Source organism: Vicia villosa, linkage group LG4, assembly GCF_029867415.1.
Source record: "Vicia villosa cultivar HV-30 ecotype Madison, WI linkage group LG4, Vvil1.0, whole genome shotgun sequence".
Lineage (NCBI taxonomy): Eukaryota > Viridiplantae > Streptophyta > Magnoliopsida > Fabales > Fabaceae > Vicia > Vicia villosa.
In genome coordinates this window covers 40,726,893-40,753,153 of record NC_081183.1, presented here as the reverse complement: position 1 = coordinate 40,753,153, position 26,261 = coordinate 40,726,893, and the positions used below count along the sequence as shown (strand labels likewise).

Here is a 26,261-nt window from a genome sequence, read left to right as displayed (position 1 = left end):
ATCTTATGAGACAGAGTATATTGATGCTTCGTTATGTTTGTGCCAAGTTGTGTGGCTAATGAATCTATTGAAAGAGTTGGGCAACAATGAGGGTGAGGCTGTCACACTCTTAGTTGATAATGTTTCAGCTATTAATATTTCTAAGAACTCAATTGCACATGGAAGGAGCAAGCGCATTGAGATGAGGTTTCACTACTTGAGGGACCTTGTTAGTGAAGTCAAGTTAAGATTGAGATATTGTGGAAGTGAGGACCAAGTTGTTGATTTGTTGATTAAGGGAGTCACAAATGTTGTGTTCAAGAGATTGAAGATGAGCATGAGCATGGAAGACTTGGAGCACTTGAATTAAGGTGGTGTGTTGAGTGAAAAACTGGTAATGCAAGTGGTGTAACTAGTTAACACGGGGTGTACCCGGTTACAACCAGTAGAAAAGCATTTTGGACAAGAAAAAAGCAGTTTTGGAGTTGCCTTAACTGGTTAACAAAACACGTTAATCGATTACACCTATTATGCAGTATTCAGATAGTTGCAGTTGTAACTGGTTAACAATTTGTGTTAACTGGTTACAACCTTGAGTTTTGCTTTTTTCTTGTATTTTGTTGATATGTTTTAGGTCTCAATCATTTTGTAATACTTATATAAATTTCTTGCAGGCATCCTCATCTCAAAGTTAATGCAAAATTATCATTCTCACCCTCAACTGTCTCTCTCTAATTCTCTTCTCTCTCATTAACTCTTTCTCCAAATACTCCATAGTTCATCAATTGTGTAATTGTATCTTCAAAAAAATATTAATATTATATAGTGATATGATTGGGTACTATACGAAGAATGCAAATATATTAATAGTTATTTATATTAATGAAAAACCTTAAGTATATATATATATATATATATATATATATATATATATATATATATATATATATATATATATATATATATATATATATATATATATATATATATATATATATATATATATATATATATATATATATATATATATATATATATATATTTCATTTTCCACTTGCTTAATACATTATCTGTATTATATAAAAATAATTTCATGTTATCAAAAACAATGTAGGCAGTAATAATTTTAGTATGATAGTTGAAAATTAGTCTCTGTTTTTTTCTTCTTCTAATTTTATTCTTTATTTAAATTATTAATTTTACAAATTTATAATTTATTTTATATTTTCTTTTGGATTTAATGGAAATGCACCGACAGTGTAAAACAGTTTTAAACTGTCAGTGAAATCCAAGCCGTTAAATTTTATAAAAATTTGACTTTTTTTAAATTAAATATAAAGTATTTATTTTTAAGGGTTGTGATGCACTGATCGTGTAAAAAACTTTACACTGACAGTGCACTACCTTTAAGCTCTTTTCTTTTTTATGTCAATCTTTTGTTTTCATATCTAATACTTACAATATAAGCTTTGTTTATTATAGATAAAAATTTGAGTTTTTTAAAAAAATTTAAAAATCTTTTTATGAAAAATTATTTAAAGTAATTTTTATTTTAAAAATGTATCATTTAAGTAAATCTTATTAAAAGAAGATTCTCTTTTTTTATTAATATATTTTATTTTTTGTATTTACAAATAGGACAAAACTTAGGTACAATTTTTTAGGGTGTGATTCTTAATATTTTTTAATGAAAATATAACAAGTGTATAATTTTCTCTTACACGTATGCAAATTTCTCCTATTTTCACTCACTAAATGATATTTAAGTATATTTGTCATATTTTTATTAAAAAATAATAAAAATTACACTTAAAGAATTTTTTTTTAATAAGCAAGAAATATATTAAACACGAGAACCCAAGTTCTCAAAACAGGTACAAGAAGCACGAAATGAGTACCGGCCAAAGAAAATTATACTCCAATTGAGCCTTACGACATGTAGAAAATATGATCTCTACTAAATTCGTAAAAATTACAATTGGGCTGTATAATATTCCCAACAAAGGACCAACGCCAAACCAAGGCTTTAACTCCCCAAACGATATCCGAGATATTCCAAGTATCGCATCTAAAAACAATCCAGTTCCTGACTAACCAAATATGCCAAACCACCACTAGCCATACCACTCTCTCCTTTCCCTTTCTAACTCTAACCTTCCTCCCGAATTTGTACCACCGCATAAAACTATCCTTGATATCCACCGCTTTGTAATTATCGAATCCAACCCACTCGGCTATTTCTATCCACACCAATTCGACACAGAAGCAAGAAAACAATAAATGGACCGAGGCTTCTTCGGAGCAACGACAAAAAGCACAAACTGAATTAGATTGAGAGATTATACCTTTCCGGAAAAGAGCTCCTCTTGTCGGGATCTTATTAATGAAACAACGCCAACCGAAAGCTTTCGATTTCAACGGGACTTCCATCCTCCAAACAAGAGTTAAAACCTTATCAAACTCTCCCTCCGGTCCTAACGGGATATGAGACTTACCAAGGGCACCGTAACAGCTCCTCACCGAATAAAAACCATCTTTTTCAAGTAACCAGACCAGACTATCAGCTCTATAAGGGTCCAAAGAAACTCCCTGAAGATCACTTTTCAACAGCTCCAACAAAGCCAAAACTGTATTGTCAACTTCCTGTTTACGGTGATTTCCGGTAAACAACCGCTAGTCCTCCAAACTATAAAATATACTTTGGTTACTCGCAGGATCGACTAGATTGATCCTATGACATAGTCAAACAATTGTCTTTCGATATGATTTGGTTCATATTTGTTTGTTCTGACTTCAAGAAAACTTGTTTGTGATATGATCTTATGACTATTCACTTGAAACAACACTTGTTATACATGTCAATATGACTTTCGACAAAGAAAACATAAATAAAAGCGTGTAAATTGCAGAAATGTAAAGTGCAAGAATATAACGTGCTAGAATGCTAAATGCAGAAACGTAAAGTTACTTCGAAATGAAAGTTAAACGAAGAAAATAAAGGAATTGAAAAGATACTTGAATAAAGAAAGATACAAATGTATTTAAAATGGTGTTAGCGTCTTACGTACATTTCTCAGCGAACTCGTTCTCTAAACACTTGATACTTGAGTAATTTGTGAGTGATTTGTACAAAATGAACACACGGAATCCTAACATTAAGACCCTTATTTATACTAATTTCGACCCTAACGGTCCTACACTAATCTGATGCCACGTTGCTCACAAGAATCCCTGGGATGCCATCTGTCCTTGTTCGGTTACACAGACTACTTCGAAATTCAAATCCTCCCGCCTGAATCCTCTTTCGACACGTGGCAACATGATCAGAACCGAGAATGTCACGAAGACACGTTAAGCTTCAGTACCCTTCGTATTTCGCAAAAAACGTTTAAGTCTTAAAGATAATTCACTTCGAATTAGCTCTGATTCTAACCATCTTCACTCCAACTTAAACAACATCCTCGAAACATGGCCATCAGTAGCCATTTTTAATCTCAAAAATGGTCATCAGTAACAATCTTTCTTCGAATCATAATCCTTCAAAGAATATTTCCTCTAAACGAAATCTCCAGCCAACAAATTGCCCCCAATAAATGCCTGTTTCGAAAACAAGAGAAATAGGCGTTTCTTGTTATGACGAGATTTCGTTTTACTCACTTTTTAGAGTTCCAAGACAACTGACTAACGTCATAATCATTTATGACTCCACTTTCAAAACGTCTTGTCATTTTCAAAAATGTCTTCTCAGAACTTACATTCCCACGTTCTGTCATTACTTCAAGATCATTACTCCTATATATTAGGAGTAAGGCTAACAACTGTTCGACCGCCGTTGGATTAAATCAACGCCTGCCGCGTGTCTTTTGACTTTTACCCAAAAGATTTGAAAGGGTTTCCGTTAAACCTTTAAATACTTGAACTTCTACCCTCACATAACTTTCACTTCTATTCTCCTGCGTTCATCACAGAAAAGAAAACCCTCTTTGGTCTCGTTTAACCCATTTCTTAAATCAAATTTACTCATGGCGTCTTCTTCAAATGCTCTTCAACCTATTCAAAAACTTCAAAATCCTACACAGATAGGGAATCAAGAACACATTCCAGACCCAAATGCTGCAGAGGCGCGCGCTATCTATGCTTCTCAGGTAATCATTCCTTTTGAACTTTCTGGAAAAACTGACGCTTTCATGGGTCCTTTACCGGGAGGAAATAACCCCTATTTGAGTAAATTTTTTCCTGCTTATTATAAAACTAGACCGTTAGTTAGCAAGAATAAGATAGACGAAGATGGTCATCCAATCTTAGCTGATCCTGACAACGCGGAAGAAACCTCGACTGAAACTTCTCCGGTCTTAGAGAAAATTAGGTTAAACTATGTAACCAATTTCGTGAAAGTCTTTAGGTCCATCCCTTTAGCAAAAGATCCTGAATTGTATTACGCTTGGCTAGCTAAAGTGGAAAAGCAAAAGGCTTTATTTTGGAAAGAATTAGGGATTTATGACCTAATTCAGTTATCTAAAACAGGTTTAGAGTATAACCAAACCATGCTAGTAGCATCAGTACATTTCTGGGATGCTTCTCACAATACTTTCCACCTTCCTTGCAGAATGATCACTCCTACCCTTTTTGATATAGCTGCCATTACCGGGCTTCGACCAACTGGGGAACTCTTCGACCCCAACTTCATGGATACTGATACCATCCAGTTCAATGAGGGAACAGTCACCTACACTGCTTTCATTCAAAGGTACCATGTTCAAACGACTACGAAAGTCACTGATGAAGAACACATTGCATTTCTAGCACTCTGGCTTTCGAGATGTGTCTTTTGTTCCAGGTCTATCCAAGTAGCAAAGAGATATCTCTGCATGGCTAACCAGATAAATGCCGGGAAAAAGCTAAACTTAAGCCAATTAATTCTAGGATTTCTCTACGAGAACCTTGGTGAAGCAACAGATCTCGTCAAAAACTATAAGACAGGATCCCTTCTTTTTGCTGGTCCTTTCTGGTTGTTGCAACTATGGCTTAATGCCACTTTTGAGGCTCACCTCCCATACAAAAGTGTTGTGGATGAAGAAAGTACAGCTATAAAGAATCGAACAGTGGAAGGAACCAAATTAGCTTACGTAACTCCAAAAGAAGAAACGGGAAAACTTCATGAAACCTTCTTAGCGTATGTGATGATGTTTGCTAAACGTTACCAGTTTAGCCCGTCCATGGCCCCTTTTGTAAAAAGGAAGGTAGGTCCTGAATGGTTTACTCGTGAATTTCCAACAACTTCTTCCGACCAACAAGCCGAATCCATGGTCATTTGGGAGGCTTTCCTTACTCCTAAGTTGTTATACCACCGACTTCGATCTCCAAAAAGTCACTGTTGTCTTCTTTGCTACCAACCAAATTTGATATCGAGACAATTTGGATTGGTTCAACTGAAACCAAAGTGTTTGTACGAAAAAAGGAATCACATGTGTCTACATACTTCGCATCTAGCAGAAGATGAATATGAGCCAAAAATATCCATATATGATGGCATCACCACTCTGTCTCCCGTCTCTTTTGAACCTGCTTTTTATTCTACCATAGATTTTCATCAATGGTGGACAGATTACTATACTACGCAAATCTTCGATGCTGAGAGCCTTTCTCAAGAACTAACTGAAGCTTTTGCTGATGTGCAGGCGAACTTCCATAAAGGTACTTCGACTCACATTAAAGAAATCCAAGCATTTCAAAAATTCTTTGAAACTATCTACAGGCCTGATGATCTTAGTCGGACCGTTCGTGAGGCTGCGGTCACTTTACGTGAAAAGTTTTCTGCTAAACTGGATAAGTTGAAATTGCCCACGTCTGTTCGACCTGAACTACGTTATGAAGTGGCTTTTGAACTTAATCCTCCAAAATTTCCTCAACTACCTATTGCTGATTTTGGTGTGGCTGTAAGCCCTCCTTTTCCAGACTGGTTTGTGTGTGGGAATGTCATAAAAATCCTTCAGGAACAATCTAAAAAACGCGTTGAACGAGTGGTCCCGACTAAGCATACGCTGGATACTTTTGAAGGACATCTTCATATAGGTCTTGAGCACGTTCGTGTCTTGACTCCAATACCTGAAGGTTGGGGTTTAGACAATCCTTCGACTAACTTTTCATTCTTCACTAAAATACTGATTCCTATTTTGTTCACAGCCGTTACTCGAAAGAAAAGTATCAAGGAGACCCCTGCACAGAAGGGTTCTGGAGCTTCGAGGAACACCAAGACAAGTGGGAGTGATTTTGTCACCACCGGAAAGAAACCCACGGTACACATACACCTTATTTTCAAATTTGTGCAATTTTTCTGAATATTATTCACTTGGTTTAATATGCATCTTTAGAGCTCGAAACCTCCAACACCTTCGAAACGGAAAATTCCTTAGACAGCTGCTTCAGATGACGGAGATAAATCTTCTCCTCGTACTAGACAAGCAACAAAGAAAAGACAGAAAACTGCCACCCCTTTAACCAAAGAAAAGGGATCTGGGACTTTGAAGCTTACTTCATCAAGTGATAAGGTATCTTCTAATGAATCACCCTTAAAGGCTACTAGTAATATCCTAATTGTAGAGAGCCACAACTCAAGCCCAGACAATGTTCCAACCAAGGTATTTGGACTTCATAACATAATCATCTTTTCAAATCTTAATTTTGATGATTAAGTTCACATCTTACCTTATAAATGCAGGATGATGGGGGTACAACTACTTCTGATCTCAAAACCTTAAGTCTCAACATTGATCTTGACAATCTTCAAGGTAAGCGTCTGCTTTTTCTAATGACAGATGAATTTCTTGCAACCTTTCTATTTTGATCAATTTTAACCGTTCAACACAGGTGTTCCTCGACACAAATCTTATGTGCTTTCTCCGGTTATCGAAGACGCTCAGCCCCTTCAACCATCATTCCAACTGTGCCTGCTGAAGAAAGCCATTCAAATGATGATTCTCCACCTACTCGTCAAGATGAAAATATGGGGGAAAATCCTCAATGTTCAGATAGTGATAATGTAGTCGGACAACCAACTGGCAGCGAAGATACTATTTCTGAACATGATGTTGCGGAGGAAACTTCCAATTTGCCTACACCTGGTCCTCATGAAACTTCGACTTTCGGGACTATAGTTACTCCTATGGCTACTTCGAAGTAGGCCCCAGCAATGCTTACTCCTTCAGAACTAGAGCAACTCAAGAAAACTGATCCCGTAAGCTTCCTCAAGACCATGATGAGTGTGGATAAAGTTTCGCCCGTCGGGCTTGAAGCTTCTTCTAATGTCCTGGCAGGGAGCGGTGACAAGGATGATATTCCTAATCTCCTTCGTCAAATAAGGGAGAAGTTCTTTGACACCAACCTCATTGAAGTTCTAAGCAAGGATTCCACCAGCTGTTATAGCTTAAACAATCTTTTGAAGAAAGTGGATTTACTTCTTGTCTCAGCGGAAGTTTCACAAGTGATTGTTTCGCTGAGTTCTCTGATCGATCAGCTTTAATCTGATATTCTTCGAAAAAGAAATGTTGACGAACAACTCACAACAAAGGTGACTTCTCATAGTACTTCATGGAAAGCTGCAAATGATGCAACAACAAAGGCTGACGCCCTTAAGCTTTAACGTTCGAAGAACCAGAAAGAATATGAAGCTTGTGAAGCGAATATCGAATCCTGGAAACAAGAAATTAAACTCCTCGAAGAGAAGATAAAGAAAGCGCAGTCTCATCAGGAAGCAATCCAACAAACTCATCAAGAGGAATTGACTGAAGTGGCGCAGTTAGGGATTCGACACTTCGAGACGGCACAAAAGCTAGTGCCAGAAATTGAGGAACTGAAAAGACAACAGGCATTAATCGAACATCGTATATCTTTATGGGAATCTCAATATTCGAAGATGAAAGATAACCTTCCTAGGGACTTTAATTAATTACTTTGAACTTTGTACTATCCTTCTGCGTTTTGTACTTAGTTTTTATTTTGTAATCAAACTTCCCCAGGAATGTATATGCAGTTTTGTCTTTCCATTTTCCATACATCAGATTCTGTAATTGTCACGAGTAGGGTTTTAACAATTCCTAAAAATTGTCAAAAATTTATTTTTATTATCATAATGATTTTAATAATGTACCCACGTGACATGATTACTCTTCGCAGCCTCTCAAACCTAGACTTGACGTTTCCACTTCCCTAGCCATAACCATCATTAAATGATGACATCACTTTTTCAAAACGTCTATTTGAGACGTGCGTGTATCAGTTTTCAAAATGATTACACTCCAACTTCCAAGGTGGGAAACGACGGAGGCCATAACTTCTCTTGGGGATACCAAACGCAGTCCAATCAACACTTACGTTCTTTTATGGCCAACGTATTCTATATAAGGCTTAGCATTCTACTTATTCTTTCATTCTCTCACCAAACTCTTATCAAAGTTTCCTTTCTTCCCCTTATACTCTCTCAAATACAGAATTTGATAAAAACCTCTTGTACTTTCTTCCTCAAAATGGCGCAACCTTTGACTTACGTTACCATCAGGTCCTGCATCAAAAAGGAATTCAAACTCTATGAGGAGGAGTTCGATGAGAACCACATCAACATTGGCGCACTCTTTGCCAACCAACAACTCTAGTTTTATCAGGAAATCCTGGAGGGGTCCGTTTATCCTAATATGCTGGCAGATTTATGGATGTTTGCGTCCCTCTGCATAGATCCAGAAGGGAGAACCACCATTGTGTCTCAGGTTCGAAGGGCTCATATTACCATTACTCCCTCAACCATCTCTGAACTGCTGAGGTGTGATAATTTTGGAGAAGCGTTTGATGATAACATCATTAACATGACTACCTCTGATGTCTTGAGGGCCCTCATGGCTAATGATCCCTTTAGCGCTAAGATCATTAAGATTTGGCACCAACTTTTAGTGGGCAACTTTCGTCCACGAAACCATGATCAAGACAACATCATGATGGAAGATCTGGAGTTCATACTCTGTGCTCTCCGGGGAAGGAAAATCAACTTTCCGCTGCTGATCTTCAAGCAACTTGTCGAAGTTGTTGCTATGGCTGCCTCTCGACAAGGCGTAGTGACATGTATTCCTTATGGAAGGTTGCTGTCTGTAATACGGTGAACTGACTTTTTATCGAAATGTTGCGGATAGCATGAGTCGCCACCGACTTTTATTTTATCCAATTTTAGGAAAGGTTAAAAGAACAGGAAAAGACCTTAAAAAGATTTTGAGTTCGGGGGGTAAGTTATACAAAGGGAAGGTGTAAGGCACCCTTTGCATCCATGGTTATCCATGGGCTCTTAATTGCTTAGCTCACTTTTTTTAAAATGTTTGAATTGTTTGAAAAGTAGGGTGTGAATAGAAAATATTTCGAAGAAGAACTTTAGCCTGTAAATAAGCGTAGTCTTTTTGAATTTGATTTTGAAAAGAGTGGGAAAAAGATTTTGAATTTAGAGCAAGCAATTAGTAGCAACTACCCTAAGTTTTGAAATTTGTTCTTTTAGCTTTTCAGGGCGAAAGGGTCTATCCATACCATGAGAGGGCAGGAAGTCTTTCAATTGGATGTTTAAGGGTCATCAAGAATAATCGTTCGCCATAAGACTGTCCCTTGCCATAAAGAGGGTAGGTAGTCTGAGGGAAGGATAGAATAGTCATTTAAGGCATCATGCGAGGATACCTTAGCAATTGGGACAATCATCATGTTTTTACCGAGGCAACTTCGAGGGACAAAATTGATGATGATAATGAACCGAGGGCAACATTTGTTTTGCTTTAGGTATCCTCGAAATCGAGGGAGTTGACTATTTTTAGGCGACAAAACTAATAAGGCAACCAGGCAACAATATAAGGCAACAGGCAGCGTAAGAAGGGTTACCCTAAAGGTGTGTGTGTGGCACAATCACGTGAATTTAGTTCGATTATTTATCTTGTAATTAGTTATCCTAATTTTGTTAAAGGCTTGCACTCCCTAAGATTACTAACCACGCAGTTTTAAAATTGCAGAAATTAAAGGCAGGGAAATAAAAATCCTACGTTATTACAATAAACACCTGCGGGGATGGGGGAATTAAAACAGAGAATAAGAAATATAAATAATTAATTTAATTATCTTGATCTTGAGCCTTGATCTTCCTCGAACCTTCGATTGACTCTGATCATCTGAGAATTAGACGGAAAATAAAAGTTTGTGTATTACAGATCCATTAACTATGGAGGCAAACACTATTTTAGGCGAAGAGGCAAAATAAAAATGAAAATGATAATTAAACAAAGAGAGTCGGAAACTTAGCTTTTTTGACTGATGGCGCATAGTCGGAGGATTTTTGATTAACCCTAAAAAAATCGAACATAAAGAAGAGAAGTGTTAGTGCATTAACTGATTTAAACCCTAATGGCTTACAAACCCTAAAAAGTTTATAAACCCTAAAGGGTTATTAAGAAAACTTATTGTGATCCACAAGGTCTATAGGGCAGGGCTTAAAAATGTGTTAGTGGACAACACCTACCTGAGGATTCTAGGGCTTATAAATAAATTGAAGTTAACAAACCAAAAAAACTTAATTGATTAAAAACACATGCAAAAATAATAATTTTTATGGTTTTTAAAAAAATAATTATTAACAAAACTATTGAAAAAAAATCGAGTTTTCGATTAAAACAACAAAAATAAATAATCACATAAAAAAATATTGATTTTAGTAAACATTAAAAGGATTTAAAAAAACATTAAAGGGAAAGAGAAGAATAAGAACAAAGGCTATGTAATCAAAAATAATAATTAATAAATAAATAAAAAATTTAAAAGTGACTTAGCTGGGATCCTATGTGGTACGTCTGTGCAGGTGTATGGTGGAGCATCACATCTGGGACGTTGGATCTGCGTTGAGGCAAAACCAGTGGACGAGATGTGAGGGAGCATCGTATGAATAAACAGACGCGTGTATGGGATCTGCAGGTAAATGTTTGTTAAAATTAAATAGCCTGGGTCGGATTCGAACCCAGGTCCTCCATGAATCCAGTCTCACTCTATGGCCAATTGTTCTACAAATGCTTGTTGTAAATATATTAACTTAATAATGATAAATAAAAAAACAATGATAATAATGGAATAGTGGAATAGTCAAAGAAGAGAAGTCAGACGGGCCCCATGGATTCTGCTATAACCAATCACTGGCGGAGAGAGAGACTAGAAATTTGACTGGCCAATGAGGGAGTGGCAGCATGCGGTCAACCGGTCAGCCCTCCTATTCATCTCGTTCTACCTATGTACCTACGGGAATACCTGCGGAAATTGCTTTGGGATTTCCTGCGGATTTCCATGGTTTCGCAGCTTCTTCTTTTGACAATTAAAACCTGCAAAATAACGTGAAAAACGAAACCAAAGACATCCTTGTCCACTAATTTGGACCTTGTGAATTTAATGATGGTATTCGTTTCACCTGAATGTTCCTGAAAATGCAAATACGAATAACAAAAAGACTTTGCCCTAACTATGGTGAATGTTGGCATACACGTCATGGATGCGTTCCAATGGTCCAGACCTTCCTTAAAACTCACTAAGAACTCAAATTTGCAGTTAGATTCGATCAATAACAATTAAAACACAGCGAACAAAAATAAAGGCACATGGAAATATATGAACATGCTATGCGTGTTTCAGGCGATGTAAGGCTGAGTTATTGATCCATATTCACTTTATAATACCTGATGGACGAATTTGGATGACTGAGAAGTCGAGAAACTAAATGGAACTCCAAACACGATCCCTTGCTTTTCCTTGAAATTTTTTTGGAAACTTGGAGAAGAGATCTTGAGGCAAGCCACGTCCAACCCTTATGCTGAGTCTCTTAGCCTATATATAGAGATGTTATTAGGGTTATTATCTCTCAAATCTTTGGGCTTTGTATGAGATATTTTTTGATTGAATTTTGTATGGAAATTTTCTAAATTTGGCTCAATACTATTCCCATGAAATCTCTTTGATTTTAATCAGTTTTTTATGCCCCATATTTAATTAAAAAAAAGATATCAATCATTCCTTTAATATTTTCCATTATTTTATTAGATTTAATTTTGAAAAAAAACAAAAATAAATGAAAAAAAATAATAATAATAAAAATTGAGGAATGGAAATATGGGCCGTAGGCTATGATCACGTTCCAAGTCCAAAACATAGGCCCATGGGTCAAAGAATGCAAATTTATTCCCATTGGCTTTCATGCATATCTTGAAAATTGTCCAACTTCAACAAGTCGTAACTCTCTCAATTTTAAGATATGGAAGTGTTCTAGTACTTTTTGGAAACCTCAAGATGTCCTCTAAGTGATGCCTTTGGTTTCATCTCAATTGAGTTTACCATGTTCAAGTTATGAGCTTTGAGAAAAAATGACTTTTTTGCGATCCTTTAGAAGGACCTGTAATGTTTTTGCTCATATCTCTCAAATGAAGCATTTTTAGCCTTGGCATGTGAGGAAAAGTTGTAGAGAATTTAATTTCCTTCAAATTGAGCTTTGGATGGGAAATTTCTGACGTTCCATGTGGAAGTTATGATCAGTCAAAGTTCAGTTGACTTTTAGGTTAAAAACCCTAATTTAGCAACTTTGTACTTTTGATGATTTCGGAGCTTTCCTTGATGAATCATGATCAATCCTTGATCGAATGATGAATGATACTTCATAATGAGGATGTTGACCAAAAATCAGAAGTTTTGACTGTGGTTTGACCATATTTTGACTTTTAGGTCAATCGGTCGATTATTGATCGTTTGGGCCATCGGGTGAGCAATCTTTTGAATCAGAGCTTGAAAATTGGTATGAGGGCACTTTCAATCATATGAGAGATCATGGAATCCATTTGGGATATCAAAAGTTCAAATTCCTTGATTAAATCAGAAACCCTAATTTAAAGGCTGTTGTTTAGGAGAGAGACTGCATGTTTCTTTCTTGTGTATCTTTGAGCATTTGAAAGTTAGATGGACTGGAATATGAATAAATATGTTGGGCAAATTTTGGGGTATGACACTGTCCTACATGTTTCTCAAAAAGGGTATAGTGAGAAGAAAGTGTAAGTCAGGATCTCTAGATCTCTTCGAAGTAGAAAGCTTGCCCCTGCTATCTTTGGAAGGTATAGAACAAAGGATCAACTACAGGGTGCGTTGTTTGAGGCTTTGATGGAGGTGTTATAGGTCTTAGTTTTATTGTCCAAAATTTTTTAATGCTCCTTTTGATAGCCTCTAGTATGCTTCTATTTCTGTAGCCTTTGTTGTTCATGGAAACAAAATTTTCCAAAATGAATGTACTCTTCTAATCTTAATGAAATATATTTTGACATTGCTTTGTCTTCTTACTTTATTTACCACATAACTTGCTTGAACACGAAGCCATTTTGGTGTTTGTTCAACCATTTTGGCCTACGTAGCATACTTTGAATATCTACGTTTTTGCACTTTTTACTTCGTGCATGCTTGGTTTGTATCTTTTCAAATACTTCCCGTTCACTCTTAAGATCCTGCGATCTTCTGCCACTCTTCTATCTCATAAGCGTTATTTGAGAATACTTTTAAAATTCAAAAGGGTCCTTCCCAGTGTGGGGACCATTTGCCTAAAACCTGATTCTTTCGATCTATAGGCAAAATAACTTTCCAAACTAAGTCATTATTAATAAATGTTTTACCTTTCACCTTTTTATTATATGCTCTGGACACCCTTTCTTTCTGTCTTTTTATCATTTCCAACGCTCGAAGTCTGTCTTCGTCCAAATCCACCAATTCGTTCATCATCAATTCCCAATATATGTTTAGTGGAATTTCTGCCTGTCTTTGGATCCGGACTGATTGCAAGTATATCTCAACTGGGAGCACTGCATCGTGTCCGAACGTCAATTGGAAAGGTGTAGTGTTTGTAGCTTCTTTTGGCGACGTTCGACAGGCCCAGAGTGCTTGGTCCAGACTTTTATGCCAACTCTTAGGCTTTTTCCCTACATGTTTCTTTATGAGACCAATTATTATCTAATTTGCTGCTTCAACTTGTCCATTTTCCTGAGCGTAGTAAGGTGTAGAAGTAAACAACTTGAACCCCATTTCTTTGGCGAAATCTTGCATCTTTCGCCCAGTAAACACTGATCCTTGATCTGTGGTTATACTTTTCGGGATTCCAAATCTGTATATAATGTGTCTTTGAATAAACTCAATCACAGCCTCCTGATCCACATTTGCAAGTGGTATCGCTTCGACCCATTTTGTGAAGTAGTCTATTCCTACCAAGATATATCTCTGACCTTTGGAAGACATAGGGTGAATTTCCCCAATTAGGTCTAGTGCGCAACCTCTAAAAGGCCATGGTTTTATTATTGAATTTAATTCATTTTCAGGAGCATGTTAAATACCTGCATGTTCTTGACATTCTTGACATCCTTTTGCAAATTCTATGCAATCTTTTAACATAGAGGGCCAATACATTCCATATCGAAACAAAAGCCATTTCATTTTGTGCCCCGCTTGGTGTGCACCACATGCTCCGCTATGTACATTTGAGAGAGCCAAATATGCTTCCACTTCACCTAGACATTTTAGCAAAATTCCTTCAGGAGTTTTCTTAAACAATTTGTTTCCCATCAGGAAGTATGATAAGGCTCGATACTTTACCTTTCTATCTGTGTCTGTCGAAGGACCTTTTAAATAGTTCACAATTGGACTCCTCCAATCTGTGTCTGCTAAAGAGTCTATATTTAAAACTTCAAACTCCTCTTTGTTAGCGAAACCTAATTGTGAGTTCTCCAGATCGCTTGGGGAAAGCTTGGTGGCCATTGCTTTGCCTCTTACTTCGATCAGTTCCTCTATTTTTTCTTTTGATACCCTGTATCCTGAGGATAGTTGTGCCAAATCATTCGCTTCTTGATTATTTAACCTTGAGATGTGATTTAACTCCACATATTAGAATTTTTTAAGCAGCCTATTTGCTATGACAAAATACATGATCAAATTCTCTTTGATACATTTGTATTCTTTCGTCAATTGCTTAATCACTAGTTCGGAGTCTCCTTTAATTTCGACTCTGGTTGCCCCCAATTCTAACAAAGCTTCAAGTCCAGCGATCAGTGCTTCGTATATAGCTTCGTTGTTGGAGCATAAGGGACCTTCAATCTTACACTTGAGCTTTGTTGGAATTCCATCAGGAGAAATTATTAGTATTCCAACGCCGGTTCCTTCTTTATGGATTGAACCATCGAAGTATTACTTCCAAGGCTTCAATTCTACATATTGTTGAGGGTTCTCAACCACTGCATGGTCAACAATGAAGTCTGATACGATCTGACCTTTCATTGCTTTAAGGGGTTGAAATATCAAAGAGTACTCAGTAAGGGCCAAAGCCCACTTGCCAATTCGACTATGCAATATTGGTTTTGATAGCATATGTTTAATAACATCGCAATGAGACGAAACATAAACTGGCTTTATATAATACTTGAGTTTGATACAAGAGAAATATAAACAAAGGCAGAGTTTTTCTATTGCGCTATACTTAGTCTCTTAATCATTGAGTACTCTACTTAAGTAATAAATGGCTCTTTCGATGCCATTGTCGTCTTCTTGAGCTAACATGCTACCTATTGTATTATCTGATGCTGAAATATATAGGCGCATGTGCTTCTTCCCATTTGGGGGAGATAATATTGGTGGATGCATCAAGTATTGCTTGATTTTTTCAAAAGCTTCTTGATGTTCAGCATGCCATTCAAACCTTCCTTGCTTGAGTCGAAGTAAGGGAGAAAAAGCTTGCGTGCGTCCACTCAAGTTAGAGATAAATCTTCTCAAGAAGTTTATCTTTCCTAGTAAAGACTGTAGTTCTTTCTTCGTGGATGGAGGCTTTGTTTCCATAATAGCCTTTGTTTTATTCTGATTAATTTCTATTCCCTTTTGTGGACTACGAAGCCCAGGAAATCTCCAGCCTTGTAGTTCTGATGAACTTGCATCGTAGAAGTCTTTCGACCTCTGCTTTGATCTTCGAATGAATCTCCGGTGCGAACCTCCTAGGAGTTTGCTTGATGGGCTTTTTTCCTTCCTTTATGGGCAGCTTTAATTCAACCAAATCTCGCCCTAAATCAGGCATCTCATCATAATCCCATGCGAAGCAATCTTTGTTTTCTTTTAATAACGCGATGACTCTTGATTTCAAAGCTGGCTCTAATTTTGCACTGACGTATGTTACCCTCTTCTGATCTCCGTCTCCAAGATTTACTTCTTCGAGTGGATCTTGGGCTAACATTTTTATATTTGAAGCCATTGGGTCTTTCTCGAATCCCAAGGGTTCTTCATCGTAGATTGCGTCCAGCCTTTGACTCAACTCTTCACCTGAGACCTTTTCGACTTGAATTGTGTCTTCGGGGAATTGAGGGATCGAATGAACCCTAGAACCCGTCGTTTCTGCCTCTCTTTGAATTGTATCGACAGTCATGTTTGATAATTCGGCTTCGAGAGCCGTCTTTCTTTTGTTCTCGGCTATGTAAGCCGAAATCCTTTCGAAGAAAGATGATTCAGACATCATCAACGAAGTCATCCCAGCCTGTTGGCCGTATCGTTGGCAAATGGTCTATTGGTGCGGTATCTTCTGGACCTTCCATTATTTCTCTATTCCATTGGAATCCATTTGGGTGTAAACACAAATAGTATAAAGCATTCTTGTTCGGAGTGTATATATCTTCAGCAGCATGGCAAGGTCCTATGTTCGCCAAGTTCCTATCGAAACTGGTTTTATTGACTTGATTAGCTTCGGCCATGTAGTAACTTTGATCTCCTTTGATGTTTTCTACTATGCCATCTTCCCTCCAAATGGTTAATCTTTGATGCATTGTCGAAGGCACTGCAGCAACTCCATGGATCCACTCTCTTCCTAGCAAAAGATTGTAATTCGCCTTTGCTGGTATCACCATGAACATCGTTGGCCTTGTGACCGAACCCACAGTTAAATTCACTTGAATGACTCCTAAAGTTTGCCCTATTTTTCCTTCATAGTTAGACAAGACCATGTTATGTGGCCTTATATCAGTATCGAGCATACCAATTCTCTTCAACATGTATTGGGGCATTAGGTTCATCACTGCCCCCCATCTACTAGTACTTTGTTAATGCCAACATTTTCAATCTTAGCCCTTATGTAGAGTGGTTTTAGATGGTTTCTCATACCTTCATCAGGCCTCTCGAAGAAGGCATTCTGTTCTTCGACTGCCCCGTTGTTTAGCACATAATAACACACAGGTCTGTGTCTAGCCATCTCTTCCGCATCAGCTTCCTCACAATCTTCAGCTTCTGTCTCTTGATTAAACTCATGAGGGAGTACTGACACAACATTGCAATTGAGGTTTATAGATGATACTCCGTCTGAATCGAAATCATTTGTCATCCTATCGTCTTCTTTCCATGGACTGGAATGCATCTTTTCTTCTTCTTTCTCATTTTCAGAATCGAATAACCTGCGTTCCACTGGAGGTTCACTTGTCCTTGCCCCTTGCATTGGGATTTGGTTACTACTAGACTCTCCGATCTCCTTTGGTTTATATTCCCTTTGGGCCTTCTTCATCCTATGGTGCCTTCTCCATTGGGATCTAGACATAGGATTTTTGCCTTTGTAATTCTCCAACCTGTACATCTCTCGATTTGAGGTCTGAAATTGCCTCCTATATGCCATTGCAGTTCTTCCCCTTGGTCCCAACTTCGCCACTTGTTGGTCCTCGCACCAACTTGCATCCATCTATCCCTGGGTATGCCTGCGGGGATTTTGAATGTGACCCTTCGAGCTCTAGGGTGCGGGCTGTCAGGCCTCTTCGATGGGGTCCAGTTATCGAACACATACATGTTGGGACGAAGTCCCTGAGTTTCTCGACCCATGTAGAAATATACTCTTTCGAATGATTGTGCTAGTAGTTCGTCATAGACTGCTCCACATCTGGGGCACAATACAACCTCAGTGTTTTCTTTGTGACATCTGACCAAGAATCCTACTAAACTTTCTTCAGTCCTTGGGTATACTTTTAGCAATAGGTTTCCTCCTCTCCAGGGTTGTTCAATTCTTTCTCGTAGGGCCCTCTCAAAATTAGCTTGAACCCTTCGATTTAGCATAATTGAACACCTTGGGCACATCAGCATTTTTCCACCATTTTTCTCATGACAATTCCAGAGATAATCTTTCAGACTCTCCCCTCTTGGTGGGATTTCAATGTTTCCTCTCTCCCTTATCAGCCACTTTTGTAGTTCTTCTATTTCAGATAAAGGCCGTCTGACATTGACCATGTTAACATCTGGCGGAGGAGCTTCAAAAATCTGTATCTGCTGAAGTTTTGCCCTAAGGTCTTCCGTGGCCTCGCTAGTTTTCCCTTTCAGATATTCAGTCATCTCTGCATCAAAGGATTCTTCAATATCAGTATTGAAGACTGTATTGTCATTTAGGCTTTCAGTAGCCTGCTTTCCAGTTGAAATTATCTCCGATTCAGCAACATCAATTTCAGATACTTCTACCATGTTGACGTCAAGTGGTTCACACAGGTTAGTGTCAGCAACACTCAAAGGGTTTGTGTCAACCTTCATATGATTCTTGGTTTTATCAGCGAATTTCAGACGTCTATCCTTGATAGCATTCTGAATTAGATCCCTGAAAAGAAAACATTGCGAAGTTTTATGGTCTAAAAAACCGTGATATTTGCTAAAGCCTCGCTTCTTCCGTTGTTCTAACGGAGGAATTTTGGAATTGGGAGGCACTATCATCTGGCCATCTTTTACCAACAAATCAAATATTTCATCACATTTAGTAACGTCAAATGTATAAGTTTTCTTAGGAAATCTATCGCTTTTATCATTCTCTACTGGATTTTTTCCATTAGAAGGGGTGAGCAATTTGCAAGAATAAGGCGGTGCTTCTTTTAATTCAGCTAGATCTATTTCGACCTCTTCCACGCTGTATGAATCTTCGAAAGATTCGCCGTCAACGTCTTCAGCTTCAATGTATGCTACCCTCTCCTTCTTGTAACTTTTATTTGCTCTGGCCTTTTCTTCCCATTACAACCATTCTAGGCTGTTGTTGGGGAATTGCTTGTCGACCAACGTTAGTCGTTTGATTTTGAGTTTCTAAATCTACCACTTGGTTTCGTTAGACTGGCGCTGGCCTAGATGGCGGTACTGCGGTTCGAACTTGTTCTAGAATTGGGTCCCCTTCCTGATAGGTTGATTGGTTATTTCTTCGCCTAATTTGTGGGACTCCTAAGAAATCCGCCATTCGTCCTATTTGTGACGATATTTTTTTATATGTCTCTACATTCTCTTGGTTAGTCCTGGCAATGTTTGTTGCTAACGGATTAAAGATCGACCCTAATTCTCTAGCAAGGACCCCTAACATATCAAGGTTACTTGCATCCATTTCCTGTCGAAATGCCGCCTGACTACTGGTGGTTAAGGGAGGTATTTGGGCAGAGAAACCAGTGTTTTGTGCGCTTCGACCTATCGAACCGACATTAGGCGAAAATGCCGTTGGGTTAGGCGTAGTGTATGTAGGCCCTGTTCCTCGTAATCCTACCATGTATGAATATGGCATTCCATATGGGTTGTTGGGTCTCCAACCTTCTAAAGTGGATGATGGTCCTGGGGTGAATAATTGACTTGCGGCGTTTGTCGAGAAGGGTGGTATCTCGCTTGTGCCTGTGAGTGGAGGCACGGTAGTCGAACTCGAGATTGGAAAAGTCCCTGTTGTCCCTGATGTATTTTCGGGTACAGCCTGGGAACTACCTATGGGTGCAGATCCTGTCGAACCCGGTATTTTCTGCGCTCCTTGAGTAGAAGTCGAAACGTGCGTAGAATTTGCCGTTACTGTTCCTGACCCCTGTGGGGGATCTTGATCTCCCCCTCCACTGGCCACATTGACCATTTTCTTGTTGTACCTTCGTTTAGGAATCGGTCGTGCACTGTTGGTTAATTTACCGTTCCTAAGGTTCATACAACGTCTTGATATTTTCTAGACAACAAAAAACAATAAATTAATAACAATCTGTTTGACACTGTCCCACCGGGCGTGCCAATTTGTTTACGATGATTTCCGGTAAACAACCGCTAGTCCTCCAAACTATAAAATATACTTTGGTTACTCGCAGGATCGACTAGATTGATCCTAGGACATAGTCAAACAATTGTCTTTCGATATGATTTCGTTCATATTTGTTTGTTCTGACTTCAAGAAAACTTGTTTGTGATATGATCTTATGACTATTCACTTGAAACAACACTTGTTATACATGTCAATATGACTTTCGACAAAGAAAACATAAATAAAAGCGTGTAAATTGCAGAAATGTAAAGTGCAAGAATATAACGTGCTAGAATGTTAAATGCAGAAACGTAAAGTTACTTCGAAATGAAAGTTAAACGAAGAAAATAAAGGAATTGAAAAGATACTTGAATAAAGAAAGATACAAATGTATTTAAAATGGTGTTGGTGTCATACGTACATTTCTCAGCGAACTCGTTCTCTAAACACTTGATACTTGAGTAATTTGTGAGTGATTTGTACAAAATGAACACACATAATCCTAACATTAAGAACCTTATTTATACTAATTTCAACCCTAACGGTCCTACACTAATCTGATGCCACGTTGCTCACAAGAATCCTTGGGATGCCATCTGTCCTTGTTCGGTTACACAGACTACTTCGAAATTCAAATCCTCCCGCCTGAATCCTCTTTCGACGCGTGGCAACGTGATCAGAACCGAGAATGTCACGAAGACACGTTAAGCTTCAGTACCCTTCGTATTTCGCAAAAAAAAGTTTAAGTCTTAAAGATAATTCACTTCGAATTAGCTCCGATTCTAACCATCTTCACTCCAACTTAAACAACATCCTCGAAACATGGCCATCAGTAGCCATTTTTAATCTCAGAAATGGTCATCAGTAGCCATCTTTCTTCGAATCATAATCCTTCAAAGAATATTTCCTCTAAACGAAATCTCCAGCCAACACGTCCATGGTGGGCTGGGAAAGCGCCTGAACAGTTTGATACGTTGCTGGGCATAAGGGCTGGCCGCTGCTACTTGGATTATGCTATTGCAGCATCGAGGCAGAAGCAAGCAGAGCTGAAGAAGTCCGCTGACTGTTTGGGAGAGTCCGCGACAATCCGAAGTCTCCCCACCTCCATATTCCGTCAATCCAACTCCCCATAAGGGCCACCGAGACATCCTTTAGAGAGGAAAAAAATACAGCAAAGGATAAACGTCCTTAAGAATGCCCCGGTTTGTCCATTTGGAGTGCCAAAAGGAAGTAATGTCGCCGTTACCTATAGAGAAAAAACAGTTAGTATTAAAAAAGTCGTTCGGTTCTAATGACATTATGTCCCTCCACCAATAAGACTTCGCTTCCTCCCCCTTCCCTATAGCATCCAGGTGAGCCACGCTAAGGTTGACATCTCCATACCACGCTTTCAACACCCCGTACCACAAAGAATCTGGTTTGTCAACAATCCTCCATTTCCACTTATACAAAAGAGCGGAATTAAAATCTTCAATCCTTCTAATCCCCAACCCCCCTTTCTCAATAGGGAGGCAAACCGATTTCCAACTAATCCAATGGATGCACCTTTTATTTTCTGATCCTCCCCATAAAAAATTACTTTGGATACGATTAATATCCTTAATAACTTTCTTAGGAGCCTTGTAGAATGAAAGATAGAAAATAGCTAAGCTACTAAGGACCGCCTTAACAAGAGTAATTCTTCCTCCGAAGCTAAGAAACCTACCTTTCCAACTCGCTAATCTCCTTTTAATTTTCTCCAACAAAGGATCCCAAGTGATAATCCTTCTAGGATTGCTACCAATAGGTAAACCTAAGAATGTAAACTCCTTCCCTTCCCTCCTACAACCAAGAAAGTTAGTGGTTATCTCCAAGAAATTGTCACTAATATTGATCCCAATTAACTTGCTTTTATGGAAGTTTATGCCTAATCCGGAAATCATCTCGAAGGCTCTCAAAACCGATTTGATAGCCCACAAATGAGACCAACTACCATCTCCAATTAATAGGGTATCGTCCGCAAATTGTAGGACGTCTACGAAACACCTTAAAGAATTATATCTAAGTTTTGTTCTTAAAAATAATAATAAAAAATTAAAGAATGTTAAATCGAGAAAAACATATATGAGAATAGTTTGCACAACAATGTTAATAATGACAAATTATCGATATTAATAATGTTTCAAATATTCTATACTAAATAAAAATATTTTCTATAATTTTAAAGAATACTGTAAAAGTAATATCCCTACCTTTATGATAAACAAAATTAGAAAACGTAGATTTTCCCTTAATTAATAAAATATTCCAAAAGTAATACTAACACTAATCATGTTATTTTAACATATATTATAAATCTAGGTCAATATGCATTTGTTTCAAAATATTGTCTACCTCGATCAGTGTTCTTCACAGCAAAATTTGTTGTCAGTAATTGTTTTCATTATCGAAAAATAATGGAAAAAAAGGTTGCAATTATTGGTGCTGGACTCAGTGGCCTAATAGCCTGCAAATATGTGCTAGAGACAGGTTTTCAACCAGTTGTGTTTGAAGCTGATGAAGGCCTTGGTGGTCAATGGAGACACACTATTGAGTCCACAAAAATCCAAAACCCTAAACAAGACTTTCAGTTTGTTGATTTTCCTTGGGATTCATCTGTGAAAGAAGATAATCCGAATAATCAACAAGTGCAAGCTTATTTTCATGCTTATGCTCAACGTTTTGGAATTGTTCCTTGTATAAGGTTCAATTCTAAAGTCATTGATATTGATTATGTTGGTGAGTCTGAAGAAGATATTAAGTCATGGGAGTTGTGGAATGGTGATGGAACTCCTTTTGGCTCTAAAGGAACATGGCATATTACTGTGCAAGATACTAAGACTTTCTCAACAGAGGTATATTTTGATTTATTTGTACTATTGACATTAACACGGTGTCAGTGTCTTGTGTCTGTATCTGATACTACTAACCAAACACAAAAAATTGTGTCTGTGTCTAATATTATGTACCATTCTCTTTTTCAGAGATATCGATGCTACAAAAAATTTTATATTATTTTGATTTATTTTTCTTCGGCTTAACTATTTATGATATAAAACTAGGTGCATAAAGCTGAGTTTGTTATTCTTTGCATTGGGAAATATAGTGGTTTGCCAAATATGCCTGAGTTTCCTCATGGAAAAGGCCCAGAAGTTTTTAAGGGTAAAGCTATGCATTCTATGGATTATGCTGCCTTGGACAATAAGGTTGCTGCTGAATTGGTCAAAAACAAGAGAGTTACAGTTGTAGGCTCAGGAAAATCTGCTCTTGATGTAGCTACTGAAATTGCAGATAAAAATGGTGAGTATATATCTGTTTAAAAAAAAAAAATTGTATTATTACTTAAATTACAAGTTATGTTTATATTCTTTGTAGTAACACCGGCACACCTGAAAAAGGTGTCAGTGTCAAACAGGGCACTTTTGAGAAAAGATGTTTCACGAACAGACTTGTAATTATGTTTAATTTATACATGCCAGACGTGTCCGGTGTCTGCGCATGCAATCATTTCATCTCTCATAAACTCTAAATCTCATTTTCTGTCTATAAATATTAACAGGAATCATTTTCTGTCTATTAATATTAACAGGAATCAATTATCCTTGTACAATGATTCAGAGAACTGTACATTGGTTTCTCATGGATTTCAACATTTGGGGCTTTAGTCTCGCATACCTCTATTTCAACCGTTTCGGCGAGCTTTTAGTTCACAAACCTGGAGAAAACCTTCTTTTCAGCCTCGTGGCCACTCTACTCTCACCATTTGTAAGATCGATCTACTCGAATAAAAAGTTATATGTTAGATATTTTGTTCGATCATAACTCATATATAACCGCGATCTTAATTTTCAGAGATGGGGATTCGGCAAACTAATTGAAATATATTTAAAATCAAAGCTACCACTGAAGAAATTCGGACTTTTACCAAAACACAGCTTTCATTACGACATGTACAAATGTACATTCGGAGTACTTCCCGATTTGTATTTTGACAAACTGAAAGAAGGATCCATCCTGATAAAGAAATCACAAACTGTCACCTTCTGCAACGAAGGTTTGATCATCGACGGAGAAGCCAAACCTATCGAATCAGACATAGTTATTTTCGCAACAGGTTTCAAAGGTGACCAAAAACTCAAAAGCATATTCAAATCCCCAACATTCCAAAGCTACATTAAGACACCAACAAATGTAACAGTTCCTCTCTATAGACAGATACTTCATCCTCGGATCCCGCAATTGGCGATCATGGGATACGCTGAGGCGTTATCGAACATCTATTCGAATGAAATGCGATGTCAATGGCTAGCTCGATTTTTGGATGGGAATATTAAGTTGCCTAGTGTTAAGGAGATGGAAAAGGACGTGAAAGTGTGGGAAGAGACTATAAAGCAATATGATAGGAAATGGAATTCATGCATTGTGACTTGTGGGATATGGTATAATGATCAATTGTGTAAGGATATGAAGTGTAATCACTTGAGGAAGAAAAGTGCTTTTAAGGAGCTCTTTGAACCATATGGACCAGCTGATTATAATGGTCTTGTTGAAAAGTGATTATAATGGTTTTGTTGTTATGATTCTTTCGATTCATTATTTGTTCAAGAGACAATAGAGTTTGAAGATTGTTGGAAAAATTGGAACTAAAAGTGATGGAGTTTTGAAGATATGGGACCATCCTCTTCATGTTATTGGTTGCAATCGTGCGGTGATTTTTCTGTTTGTTTTTGTTGCTTTCTTATCCTCCATGTACCCCAAAAAAAATTATTCTTGAATCGGATGATATTCAATTAAATAAATGTTAATTTCATGTTTTCATCTATTTGGATATGCTTTTGTCTTTTATAATCTTACCATGTTTTTAAACTAAAGAGAGCTTTTATGGTCTCAAGCAAGCTCCTATAGCTTGATATGAGAGGTTGAGTGGATTTTTAATCAAACAAGGATTCAATCGTGGCAAAGTTGATTTTTAGCATAATGTTGCACTTCTACCGCCGGTGATTTTTGACCCATGTTTCACTTGATTCGAATCAATTACAATGTTTAATCTGAATCAATGACCACGTGATTCGAATCATGTACAAACTATGATTCAAAACAACTGCTTCAAGCCCTTAAGAAAAAAGGTTGCAAAATTATATGATTCGAATCATGTGCAAAGTGTGATTCAAAACAAATTGAGCAAAGGTGATAGGAAATTGCTTGATTCAAATCATGTACAAAACCTAATTCAAATCAAATTGTTTTGAAAGTTTTGGTTCGCTACTTTTGGGTTTAATTCGAATCAAAATGAGTGTGTAATTTGATTAATTCGAATCAAATGCTCAGAACCTCAATTTTTCATGATTTTAAAAAGGCACTTTGAGATTTTTCTTTGCTCCTAACTTGAATCAAACACATGCAGTTTTTATTCCATCAATTCATGTAATTGATTAAAAGCATTTTGATCAAGTTCAAACATAACCATGTTTTATGCATGCTAAAATGATAACTAATCGATTTCAAACTTGATTCAAACTCGAATCTAACCAACTTTTACCACTCATTTTTGTGCTTAAATTCAAGCAGATGTAAAATCTTTTGTCAACACTTTTTCATGCGAAGAATTTCATAATCATTTGTGATTTTCTGTGAAACCAACTATCTCTCTCACTTTTAAAAGTTGAAAGCTCTTGCATTCGAATTTCTTTCTTCTTTCACATCAGTTTGTGTTTTCAGATCTTGATAATGAGAGATTTGTGATTGATTTGGGGAGAGGATGTCTTAAAACTAATTGTTCTTAGATATTGGTTAAATATTTTTCAGGTTCTTGCAAGATTGAAGAGTTGTCATTGGTGCTAACGAACTCTAGTGTAATAAGAAGGAAGTTTTTCTCTCCAGATTGCCTTAGTAGTGAGTAAGGCTACGTATAAGGCGGGGTATCTTCTCAGATCTTCAGATAATTCATCGCTCAAGGAATCGGTAGAATCAAATGGTTGATTGCTACATACGAAGGCTTGAAGCAAAATTAGTGATATTGGAATATTCTTGATGCGTTGATCGAGTAAAGATTGTGCAGAAGAGTTTGGCGTGAAGATCTATACAAGTCAAGATCCAAAATCGAAGATTTATTTTCTTCAGCATTACTGTTGACTAGTGCTTGTATAAACTCTTGGAAAATAATGGAATTATGCAG

At 37.3% G+C, this 26,261-nt stretch overlaps 1 protein-coding gene across 1 annotated transcript; it reads left to right on the top strand.

The window, feature by feature from the left end:
• The first annotated feature begins 22,457 nt into the window (after positions 1 to 22,457).
• Positions 22,458 to 24,791, top strand: LOC131599090 (probable flavin-containing monooxygenase 1). The gene is made up of 4 exons (XM_058871577.1): positions 22,458 to 22,941; positions 23,149 to 23,386; positions 23,676 to 23,851; positions 23,939 to 24,791. Exons 1-4 carry the CDS (start codon positions 22,504 to 22,506, stop codon positions 24,641 to 24,643), a joined length of 1,557 nt encoding a protein of 518 aa, XP_058727560.1. The 5' UTR covers positions 22,458 to 22,503; the 3' UTR covers positions 24,644 to 24,791.
• The last annotated feature ends 1,470 nt before the right edge of the window (positions 24,792 to 26,261 follow it).

What these genes read in the sequence shown, in the direction of transcription:
- LOC131599090 (XM_058871577.1), top strand. Translation starts at nt 22,504, where the DNA reads ATGGAAAAAAAGGTTGCAATTATTGGTGCTGGACTCAGTGGCCTAATA. An exon ending in CTAAGACTTTCTCAACAGAG is followed by an intron (nt 22,942 to 23,148) that starts GTATATTTTGAT and finishes ATATAAAACTAG; the next exon opens with GTGCATAAAGCTGAGTTTGT. An exon ending in TGAAATTGCAGATAAAAATG is followed by an intron (nt 23,387 to 23,675) that starts GTGAGTATATAT and finishes TAATATTAACAG; the next exon opens with GAATCAATTATCCTTGTACA.